General features: G+C 42.9%; 1 protein-coding gene across 1 annotated transcript in view; it reads left to right on the top strand.

Moving 5' to 3' along the window:
• Window positions 1-12,574, top strand: part of prex2 (phosphatidylinositol-3,4,5-trisphosphate-dependent Rac exchange factor 2) — a 432,315-nt gene that overhangs the window by 257,254 nt on the left and 162,487 nt on the right. The window contains exon 23 of the mRNA XM_034169827.1: window positions 1,788-1,949. Within this exon, the coding sequence (XP_034025718.1) occupies window positions 1,788-1,949 (162 nt within the window). The remainder of the gene's footprint in view (window positions 1-1,787; window positions 1,950-12,574) is intronic.

Genomic DNA, 12,574 nt, shown 5'->3' on the forward strand with positions numbered 1-12,574 from the left:
GTAGTGACACGGACCCACAACAGGGGGCGTAAATGAACGGACAATGGAAGGAGTCAAATTATAACACTTTACTGTTGTGAATGACACAACCAAACACAGCAGATTCAGAATGTGCAACAGTCAATCAATAAAGGTGTCGTGTGGGCAGGCTCGACGATAGGAGACGCCCGTCTGGAAACGAACCGGAACCACACGATTTCCACCGCCACCGAACCCGAGGAATACTGGAGCCGCCAAGTCCCGGAGTCCCCAGGTGGCCACCTTCACGGCGTGTCGGATCTGGTACTGCTGGCAAAAAGCAAAAGACAGTCAAAAGGTGGGTGTGTGAACACCCAGTAACAATCCTGGAGGGAATTCCACCTCCACCTCTCACTCAACACGTTGCAGCGGTCTCAGAAGAAAAAGAGCGCCGTCTTGCACAGCCTCCACAAAAACGGCCGGTACTCCTGCAAACACTCACAATAACAGATTTACAAATCTCACAAAAATGCTGAGAGTATTACCTCTGATAGAAGATGATATCTCGGCAGTGTGGTGGAGGTGTCTTCCTGCTTTTATACCAGATGTGGATGAGTAGTGACAGCTGTCACGGATGATGGGTGACAGCTGTCACCACGGCTTGTTCCTGAAGCGGCAGCGCCCTCTCGTGCCTGAAGCCCGCACTTCAGGCAGGGCGCCCTCTGGTGGTGGGCCAGCAGTACCTCCTCTTCAGCGGCCCACACAACAGAGTCCGCCTCTGAGTCCCCAGTCTCTGCTTCCTCTTTGGAAGACGTGACGATGGGATTGAGGAGATCCTCGAAGTACTCCTTCCACCGCCCGACAACATCCCCAGTCAGGGTCAACAGCTCCCCACTCTCTTCGAGGCCGACAGATAGTCCTCCTCCATGGCCTCCCCAAACTCCTCCCAGACCCCAGTTTTTGCCTCTGCAACCGCACAGACTGCGGCACGCTTGGCCTGCCGGTACCTGCCAGCTGCCTCCGGGGTCCCACCTACCAACAAAGATAAGTAGGACTCCTTCCTCAGCTTGACGGCATCCCTTACTTCCGGTGTCCACCACCGGGTTCGGGGATTGCCGCCACGACAGGCACCAGAGACCTTGCGACCACAGCTACGAGCGGCCGCATCGACAGCGGTGGTGGAGAACATGGTCCACTCGGACTCCATGTCTCCAACCTCCCCGGGATCTGGGAGAAGCTCTCCCAGAGGTGGGAGTTGAAGACCTTGCTGACAGAGCGTTCCGCCAGTCGTTCCCAGCAGACCCTCATGATACGTTTGGGCCTGCCAGGTCTGACCGGCTTCCTCCCCTCCCAGCGGATCCAACTCACCACCAGGTGGTGATCGGTCGACAGCTCTGCCCCTCTCTTCACTCGAGTGTCCAAGACACGTGGCCGAAGGTCAGATGATATGACTTCAAAGTCGATCATCGACCTCCTGCTCAGGGTGTCCTGGTGCCACGTGCACTTATGGACACCCTTGTGCTCGAACATGGTGTTCGTGATGGACAAACTGTGACTAGCACAGAAGTCCAACAACTGAACACCACTCGGGTTCAGATCGGGGAGGCCGTGCTTCCTAATCACCCCCTTCCAGATCTCACTGTCGCCGCCAACGTGGGCGTTGAAATCCCACTTTTGTTTTTTTGGTCCTTTTCTGCTTTTCTTTCCACCATATACATGTGTTCATTTGTTTCCTTAAATACTTAAAATTGATTTTCCCATATTGTTTTGTCAAATTGTTGTTCTCTCTTAAAAAGAAAATGAAATGCCTTTGCCCTCTCTGTGCACAGATCCTGGAGGCACTGGCACGTAATGATGACATGCTGGTGCAGATGTGCAGCCGGCTGGGTTCCAGCTGTGATGTAATCCCTGAGGAGCTGAAGTTGCGTTTCAGTGCCATGTGTGGAGAGAAGGTGGAACACATCAACCGACGCATTACCAATTACAGGAAGGTAACCACCTTGTGCAGCTCATATAGTATCCTCTGCCCATGTGGCATCACAGCTGTTTGAACAGTGGCCCAGCACCTTGACCTGCGGCGTAGGTGCAGGTTTGCACACATGCACAGCTGTTAATGCACCAACAGTTTTAAATAGAAGAGCTTCATTCATAGTCTGCATAGTCTGTGAAATACAAAAAAACAAAAAAGATACTACAGTACAGACATTGGCAAGGTAGATGTCAAGTTCAGTGATGGGAGGAGCGCAAAAATCAAGGCTGAGTGGGTGCATCACATGACAATTTGAGAGAAGTTTGTTTGTTCTACTCGTCCTCTGAGGTGCGTGGTCGTGTTTTCACCAAACACGTTGTATTTGTGTAGGTTGACCCTAGAATTTTCCTTAAGGGGTTTGTTTTGGAAAAAGGTCAAGGTCATTGGGGTAAAAGGACTAAATTTTGGTTTATCTGTCTGTCTGTTCCTCTACTCATTCCAGCTGTTTTAGTTGACTTACACCATAGTTAATATTTGATGACAGTCAATCCCAGAATTGCCCTTAAAAAGTTTGTTTTGGCGATTGTCAAGGTCATTAGGGTCAAAATACAAAATTATAGTTATTGTTTTTTTTCCACACTTTTCCACTAAACGTGGCATGCGTATATGGAAGTGAGGTCTGGTGTTGCCTAGGAGAGGTCACATTAGCCAAAGGTCAGTCATTGGTGTCAAGTGTCAAACTCGAAGTGTTTCATTCCACATTGCACAACCTTCGCACGCAGATGGAGATGGCTTCTGAAAATGCCCACACAAGGTCAGATTTGCCAAAAGTTAATCGCTGGGGCAAATGTCACGTCTGGCTGTCTAATTTTTTTTTTTTTACCTAATTCTCCCACGTCCTTTTGCTGATTTCTACCAGACATGATGTGGTTGACCCCAAAATTAGTTTTAAAGAATTCATTTTGACAAACATCAAGGTAAAGAAATTTGATTTTCATTTTGATTTGGACCAATTGTAGCACAGATTTGTCCTGGCAAGTTCAGCCACAACCCAATTATTTGGGTGAAGGAAATGTCAAGTTAGTACAGTCATTGCTGTCCCCGTGGCGATGGGCACTCTTACCTCATACTTCAAAATTTACCTGCAGAGTTCAGGTGAAAAACAGTGCAGGTGACATAGAATTCTGGCTTTAACTAGAATGAAACAGAGCATGAGGCAGTGACATGCTGTAATAAGCATTAAAATTTAAAATGCAGAGCTGGTTTCTGAAGCACACAGGACAGAGTTTTACCAGAACTGTCTATGGTGAAAACAGATTGCTTAACTCTCGACAGAATAGAGTCTCCCATGTGCGTTTTTGCAACTTTGAGTTTCGAGGCTTCATATATTTCTTTTGAAAAGTGGTGTCTCCCTTCCACTGCATCACTATGCTGTGACTAGAGAACCAACAGGCAACATCTGGTACATGCACATGCTCAGTCACACCCTCTGCAACTTTTAACTCCAGAGTTATTTAGGGTGTATTGTTGGCTGCATAGTTACTCACTTTTCGAGAACGGGCATATTTACTCCACTGTGCCACACTCTTAATTTGTTAAGGAATGAATGAAATGATGATAACATTTGTATCTTTTGTCTTATGATTAATAGAAAATGATAAAGAAAAATACTGAATGACACACGCATGAATGTAAAACAGCTCTGCAATGAACTGTGCAATAGTTTAAGGCTCCTTTGAAGGACATGTCACACCAAAAATCATAACAATTTAGATTTAGGCTGTTAGTGACCATCCGTTGATCCACCGGGATTACTTTGTGCACTTCCGTGACCGGTTTCAAAGTATACTGCATTCACAACAAGCAGCTACAGAGACTTCCAAAAACAAAGTACTCATGAGTACTCGGGTGTTTCAGACAAGTGATGTCTCTATGAGAAGCGTCCCAGCATGCACTTCAATGGAATGTAGCTACTAATGTGAAGAACTGAGGCACAGATTAATTCCAAAGTTGACATAAGTGTGATGTTGTGTTATGATGACTCATTTTAAGTGATAACTGTTAATTTTGATGTAGTCACGGTAAAAGCTGCAGCTCCAAGAAAGTTGATGTGCACCTGCCACACATACATACAAACATATCCAGCTCCAAATTCTCTCTCTCAAAGTAAAAAAATAAAATAAAAAATTGAAATGTTCCACAAAACACAAAAAGGGTAAAACCCTGAACATGCCAGACTCACCGTTGTGCTATGGTTAAATTTCCAAATGTAAAATCCATGCAATCAAAGGCGCGCGTGACATTGCCGGCTGCAGCTCTGCCTCGATTGTGGCACGTACTGTCCATTAATTCCTGGAAATAATGTATTCTGACTTTTTCCAATGTAACAAATCCATCTCTCTGTCCAGGCAGTCTGTTAAAAGCAGTGTCAGATGTCCCGACGTCCATATCCACATCATCTTCAGTAACCAGAATCCACACAAACAGCGCATCACCACACTGGAATCCGACACGCTTCACCCCGAAACTCTTAAGAGTTTCGGGGTGAAGCATGTCACCTCCTCTCTGTAAATCATACAGTGGGGAAAATAAGTATTTGACCCCCTGTCAGTTTTGCAGGTTTTCCCACCTACAAAGAATGGAGAGGTCTGTAATTTTTATTGTAGGTACACTTCAACTGTGAGAGACAGAATCTAAAAAAAATCCAGTAAATCACATTGTATGATTTTTAAATAATTAATTTGCATTTTATTGCATAAAATAAGTATTTGACCCCCTAGAAAAACAGAGCTTAACAATTGGTACAGAAACATTTGCCTGCCATTACAGAGGTCAGTCGTTTCCTGTAGTTCTCGACCAAGTTTTCACACACTGCAACAGGGATTTTGGTCCACTCCTCAATACAGATCTTCTCCAAATCTTTCAGGTTTTGGGTTTCAGCTCCCTCCAAAGATTTTCTATTGAGTTCAGGTCTGGAGACTGGCCAGGCCACTCCAGGACCTTGAAATGCTTCTTATGGAGCCCCTCCTTAGTTGCCCTGGCTGTGTGTTTGGGGTCATTGTCATGCTGGAAGACCCAGCCATGACCCATCTTCAATGCTGTTACTGAGGGAAGGAGGTTGTTTGCCAAAATGTTGCAATACATGACCCCATCCATCCTCCCTTCAGTACGGTGCAGTCGTCCTGTCCCCTTTGCAGAAGAGCATCCCCAGAGTATGATGTTTCCACCCCCATGCTTCACGGTTGGGATGGTTTTCTTGGGGTTGTTCTCATCCTCTAAACATGGTAAGTAGATTTGATTCCAAAAAGCTCTATTTTGGTCTCATCTGACCACATGACCTTCTCCCATGCCTCCTCTGGATCATCCAGTTGGTCACTGGTGAACTTCAAACGGGCCTGGACATGTGCTGGCTTGAGCAGGGGGACCTTGCTGCCCTGCAGGATTTTAAACCATGACAGCATCCTGTGTTACTAATGTAATCTTTGTGACTGTGGTCCCAGCTCTCTTCAGGTCATTGACCAGGTCCTCCTGTGTAGGTCTGAGCTTTCTCAGAATCATCCTTACCCCACAAAGTGAGATCTTGCATGGAATTCCAGAACGAGGGAGATTGACAGTCATTGTGTGTTTCTTCCACTTTCTAATAAATAATCATAATAGTTTTGTCTTATACCAAGCTGCTTGCCTGTTGTCCTGTAGTCCATCCCAGCCTTGTGCAGGTCTACAGTTTTGTCCTTGGTGTCCTTAGACAGATCTTTGGTCTTGGCTATGGTGGACAGGTTGGAGTGTGATTGATTGAGTGTGTGAACAGGTGTCTTTTATACAGGTAACAAGTTCAAACAGGTGCAATCAGTACAGGTAAAGAGTGCAGAATAAGAGGGCTTCTTAAAGAAAAATTAACAGGTCTGTGAGAGCCAGAATTCTTGCTGGTTGGTAGGGGGTCAAATACTTATTTCATGCAATAAAATGCAAATTAATTATTTAAAAATCATACAATGTGATTTTCTGGATTTTTCTTTTAGATTCTGTCTCTCACAGTTGAAGTGTACCTACAATAAAAATTACACACCTCTCCATTCTTTGTAGGTGGGAAAACCTGCAAAACTGACAGGGGGTCAAATACTTATTTTCCCCATTGTATGTAAATCCGAACCATCACTTTTGAACGGCACCTCAGAAGCTTCAGAAGGTTCGTTTCCCTCGGTCTGTCAGTCACTGGGATGTTTCTGTTTTGCTAATAAGTACGTCACACACTGAAAAATGCCGAGAATTGCAGAGTGAGGCATTTTCCAGAAATGCACCTGCTAAAGCTCAGAGTGAGAGGAATAAAATACATCAGCGATTGCTAATTATTAGCACGTGTGCGGAGACGCTTACAATCACAAGTACTTTTATGTTCTCTTGCTAACTGGGGCATTACAAAAACATGAGACATGTCCTTTTAAAAAGGCGACCCCAGAAAATGACGTGTAATCCTTACACAAAGCACCCAGAGTAGTCGTAATTCATCTTTAATTTCAGCTCCAGATATCCCATTCCAGTGTATGCAGTCAGAATTGGGCCAAATCCCATTCTTTTGACTGGATGACACTGTATAAATTAAAACCAAGTCATCAAATCGATGTGCATTAGCTCTTGCTTCGTTTCATGCGCAGTGCCAGTAGTGCAAGCAGCCACTCAGTGCTGCTGCTGCTGTTTCACCATGGAGCTGTGGTGCACATTTTCAAACCACATTAACACTCTCCTTTGCTTTAAATATGCATCAGTTCTATTTCATTCACACAGATCATCTTTCAGTCTCACTCTACTTCGTACGTTCAGTGCCGACAAAGCAGTAATAAGCAGCAGTGTCAGTGCTGCTTATTTTAAAGTTTTAAATACATATTTACCTTTGCTTCAAATATTCACCAAGTCTGTTTCTGACGTATAGCACATGTGATTTCCTTACTGGCTAATAAGGTGGCACTTTCCATGTAATTAAACAAGTTTGTCTCATCATCTTGTCTGTGTTTCTGAAAACACATTTTAAAGACATTTTTGCGTGTCACACCCACGGTGAGAATTTATGTATTTTTAACAACTGTGTCATTTGCAACCCCAATTCAATAAAAAGTGGGACAATGTGAAAAATGTCAATAAAACAGAATGCAGTGATTCGCAAATCTCGTAAACCCATATTTTATTCTCAGTAGAACATAAACAACATATCATATGCTGAAGCTGAGACATTTTGCCATTTCATGTAAAATATCCACTCATTTTGAATTTGATGGCAGCAACACATCTCAAGTTGGAACTGAGCGATGTTTACCATTGTGTAGCATTCCCTCTTCTTTTAACAACTGTCTGTAAACATCTAGGAAGTGAGAAGACCAGTTGCTGGAGTTTTAGGAGAGGAATGTAATCCCATTCTTCTCTGATGCGGGATTCTAGACGCTCAACACTCCTGAGCCTGTGTTGCTGGATTTTTAGTTTTATGATGCATCAAATGTGTTCTACTGGTCTAAGTCTGGACTGCAGGCAGGCCAGTTCAGCTTCCTGATACCTGTGATACCATGCTGTCGTGATGGATGCAGAATGTGGTTTAGCAATGTCTTGCTGAAATATGCAATGCCTTCCCTGAAAGAGACGTTGTCTGGATGGGAGCATATGTTGCTTTAAAACCTCTATGTACCTTTCAGGATTGATGGTGCCTTCACAGATGTGTAAGCTGCCCACACCAAAGGCACTAATGCAACCCTATACCATCAGAGATGCAGGCTTTTGAACTGTCTGCTGATAACAAGCAGGATGGTTCCTATCCTCTTAAATCTGCGTCCATGATTTCCAAAAAGAATTTAAAAATTTGATACATCTGACCACAGAACAGTTTTCCATTTTGCCTCAGACCATTTTCAGTGAGCTTTGGCCCAGAGAAGGCGGCAGAGTTACTGGATCGTGTTCAGGTATAGCTTCTTCTTTGCATAATACAGCTTTAACTTGCATTCGTGGATTGCATGGCGAACTGTGTTCACAGATGGTGATATCTGGAAGTGTTCCTGACCCATGCAGTGATATCCAGTATCAAGCCTGTTTTTAATGCAGTGCTGCCTGAGGGATCTTTGGGCCTTGTCCCTCATGCACAGATATTCCTCAAGATTCTCTGAATCTTTTGATGATTTTATACGCTGTAGATGGTGCGCTCTATTTTCTGAAATCTTTTTTTATCCATTTATATTATGGAGAAGATGTGCTGGAAGGTAGACCTTAAACCTATTCCAGTTAATCTGGAAGGAAACCGTTCAGGACACATTAATTATAAACATATACTAGGGGAAGGAAGAGCAGTCATGCTGTGACAACCACCGATCACTCTCACTTCTCTGCATAGAACGCAAGATCCCCCCTTGTATCATATTGAATAGACTCATCAACCACATTAAGCTTAGTCCCAGAGGCTCACTGCGACTTCTGCTCAGGCACGGGAACATGTAACATGGTGTTTGCTGTTCGTCAGTTACAAGAAAAATGCTGGGAGTAGAGCAAAGGTTCTACCCAGTCTTCATAGATCTGACCAAAGCATTTGATTCTGTAAACAGGAATTGTCTGTGGAAGGTTTTCCACAAATTTGTCTGCCCGGAGAGCCTCACTCAGCTCATTGCATCATTTCACACAGCATGCAAGCCAGAGTACAGGAAAATACATCTCAATCCATTCCCGTTGGAAAATGGTGTTAAGTAAGGCTGCGTCCTGGCTCCCACCCTGTTTTCAATCTTCTTTGCTGCCATGTTGATTGATGCCTTCATGGACTGTGAGAGGGTTGTCTACATCCAGTTTTGCACAGATGGTTACCTCTTCAACTTTCAAGACGGCTCCAGGCCACATCCAAGGTGTTTGAGGCACTCCTATGGGACTTACTCTTCACCAATGACTGTGCACTTGTGTCTGCATATAGTTCATAACAGACAAATTTGCTCTCTCCTGAAGTGGTTAAGACTGAGAATCAGGCTCAGTAAAACTGAGGCTGTGTACCAAGCAGCACCATTGCTGCATCCATGTACTACCCCCCCACCGTAAAGATTGACTACACAGAGATCAAGTATGTTGACAAGTTCTGTTTCTTTGGCAGCATGATCTGCAGCAAGGGATACCTAGGTGCAGAAATAGCATGGTGCATTGCCAAAGTAAGCCAAACTTTTGGCAGACTCGTCAACAGACTTTGTAATGACAAGGGCATTAAGCTTAGGACCAAAATTGCCCTCTACAGAGCTGTCATCCTGAGCACCTTACTCTACTGCTGTGAATCTTGGACAACTTACCATCACCACATCCAGCTGCTGGAGTAGTTTCAGCAAAGACACCTGAGGGAAATCATGAATATAAAATGGAAAGACGAAGTCCTGCAGAGCTGTGGACTGCCCAGCATTGACAGCATAATAATTAAGAGCCAGCTGCACTGGACAAGAAATGTCATCTGCATGATGGACTCTAGGATACCCAACATGCTGCTATATGTTTAGCTGAAAGTGACATTAGCATTGTTACCTGGGAAGTACATGCCCTTGATGGCCCACATTGGAGACAGCTGTGCTCTACATCAAGTCTTTGATGCATAAGAGAATACTGACTATTAAGAACAAACAAAAGCGGCGCAAGCGGAAGGGTGCACCTTCCAGAGACATCAGTGGGATCTCTTGTGCCTCAAGAATCAGGCTCTGTTCTCACATGAGGACTTATGGCCTAGTACAAAAATAATGAAGCCAAAGTGTGAGATAATCATCAAAATTTAAAAGTGGTCTTTTTTGTGAAATGTCATCATTTTAGGTATGGTTATATATCAGAGTTTCAATATTTCTTTTGGTCTCGGTCCAGTCATTGCTAGAAATTATCAGTGCATATATACTATAATGTGCTAGAGTGTAATACTTGCAACAACAGTTGGAGGTATCTTCTTTAGTCTGCAGAAGCCTGAAACAAAGAGATTCTGTCCATTATTTCCTGGTACTATTGAACAAGTAATATAATTGTTCTATTGAAGCAGCATAGGAGATATAGCTAAGGATTTGACACAAATAAATCAAGGACTTATTCTCAGCGTTACACTTGCAACAGTTTTACCTTGCTTTAAAAAACATGATGTTTTTTTCTAGGAAATGACATTTCTACCTTTACAAAAATGTATTACTGTGTGTTAGTATGAAGTACAAACAAACAAACTGATGAAATACAAGGTTATTTCTTTAACATTCAACTTTAAATGATCAATGTCAAATATCAATGTCACACAAAATTGATGAAAAAAGTGCTATTTTTGGGGTACATTTCATGCAAATTTCTGGAACCGTGCGAAATATTTTGCATGAAATTTTCAGTACCTGTCAAAGAGACTATAGGCAACTCACAGATAAATCTGGATGGTGCTAAATAAATTCATGGCTTGTTCATGACAAATACAGTGCAGATCAGCAGTTAGGCTTCATTAGTTTTGAGCTAGGACTTATAACCATTAGCTTTTTGCCTACTCATCCGTCAACTCGATGAGAGACACATCATCATCACTTGAGTTGGATTGGGATCAGTGCAAAAAACCCTGATCAGTGTATCTCTGCATTCAACTTCAATACACTGTGATACAAATGGCAAAAAAAAAAAAAAAACCAAAATGTTGCCAGTGTCCAAATATATCCTCCCTAACAACATATTTTTGATATCAGATGGGAAGTCGTGTCATCATTTTGCTGGTTTCCATTCCAACCTTGAGAAAGGCCTTGGAGAAAGGCTGGAAAATATACTTAGTTGGAGCTGAGCGTGGGTTTATTTATTTATTTATGAGTCACTGGGAGGTTTTTGCCTTGACCTGCACCTTATTTTGAATGTGTGTTCCAACCATGTTTAACTGTTAAGTTTGCATTCCAGACAGTCACCCTCTTCCGCTCGAAGGAGCACAAATCATTAAAATCAAATGATGAAGTGGTTTGTTGGTTTGAAAACCTGCAGACTCTTCATCCTTTTTGGTGTGATTCCCTGTGTTGTTCCTCACTGGAGAAACTTTGACAGCAAGAGGAACACCAAGGATCACTTAAGCAGCTGGGTAAAAAGATGATCAGGTGTTACGGACCAACTCTGCGTTTTGCCTTCAGAGTTCCATCGCTGATTGTGTGAAATATTGTGTGCTTTGCTTGTAATCATGACAAAGTTGTCATTCCTCTCCTTACTTTTCATTCACATCTGTAAGCATGTATGCACGATGTGCGTGAGAGAGAAAATATCTGACTTCACCTCACAGTGGGGCTTGGATTAATTAGGAAACACTTAAAATAGCCCTGAACAGCCACAGCCAGGACCTTTGTTGTGTAACCTCCCTCCTGCACTGGAGCATTCCTTCTCAGACCCCCAGGGAGAAAGAAGGGGGCAGAAGAAGAAGAAGAAACAAATCGTTTAAAATTTCAGCTATGGTTTAAAATTTCAGCTATGTCTCTGAGATAACAGAGAAGAAATGATGGGTTTAAGTTCCTTAATAAACACAGACTGAGTTAACTCTCCAAATACAACAGTAGTAATATTTGTGTAGCACTTAACACTTAAAATGTTTGGACAGTGATTCCATCAGTTTGTCCTGAGGACCTGTAAGAAATGTGCCAAGAAGGAACTCTAGTTCATTAGTTATTAGATTTTCCTGGCTTGCTTGAGTTTGTTTTGCTCATTTTCCAATTGTTTTAAAATATGACTAAATGGCTGGTGTAGGGTGCACATTACATTGATTTGCATTATTCTGATGCAGATGCTACTCAGGGCACGGTGTAGATGAAAGGACACTTGTCATGCTTATTCAAGGAATATCACAGCAGCAAGTCACATAAGGACTCCACATCAGTGTGCCCACTAGTACCAGGTTGTGAGTCGATGCAGTATGACAGACAACATGAATGAAAGACCACGTACAACTACACCTCATCAACACCCCCAGCACCTACAACAGTACAGTCATTCTGTCCAAATATTGTGACTGCTGGATTGTGAAATCAACCTGTTTATTTTATTTTATTTTGAAAGACACTTTATGATTGCACATATGAAAAATGTGAAAAGTAACATTTGTTTCAGTTAAACTGCACAAACTTAAAACTAAATATGTAAACATTGTGAAGTCTGAGCTGCTAAAACTTGTCCTCGTTATAATATTTGTTTGTAGCATTTTCTGTGAAAAATCCATGAGAGGCTGTTGCCTCTGTCGTGGTGGGTTCAAGGAAAGGACAGCAAGTGTTCAAACTGAAAAGTACGTGTGTATGTGTGTGAGAGAGATCATAAATACTACCCCAGAGTTCTTGTTAGAGATCTGGGGCCTCATGTAAAAAAACATGTGTGGATTTCCTACTGAAACATGGTGTACACCAAAACCCAGAAACTGGTGTAAGCACAAAAAAATTTAGATGTATCAAAGTGTGCATAGGCATGGATCCACGCATGTTGGGTTTGTACATCCCAACTCCTCCCTGGCCATGCCTTCATCTGAATATGCAAATTTATTCAAATAGTTTGGTTGTATCATACTGACGGTGCAACTGACAACTGTTGTAACTGATTTGGAATCCATTCTCTGGTCTTAGACCTTTAGGTCTAACACCTGAGTGACATCAGCTCTGATAGTAAGTTTTTATTGCAGAAGCTCTT

The sequence above is a fragment of the Thalassophryne amazonica genome, chromosome 1, assembly GCF_902500255.1.
Source record: "Thalassophryne amazonica chromosome 1, fThaAma1.1, whole genome shotgun sequence".
NCBI classification, from domain to species: domain Eukaryota; kingdom Metazoa; phylum Chordata; class Actinopteri; order Batrachoidiformes; family Batrachoididae; genus Thalassophryne; species Thalassophryne amazonica.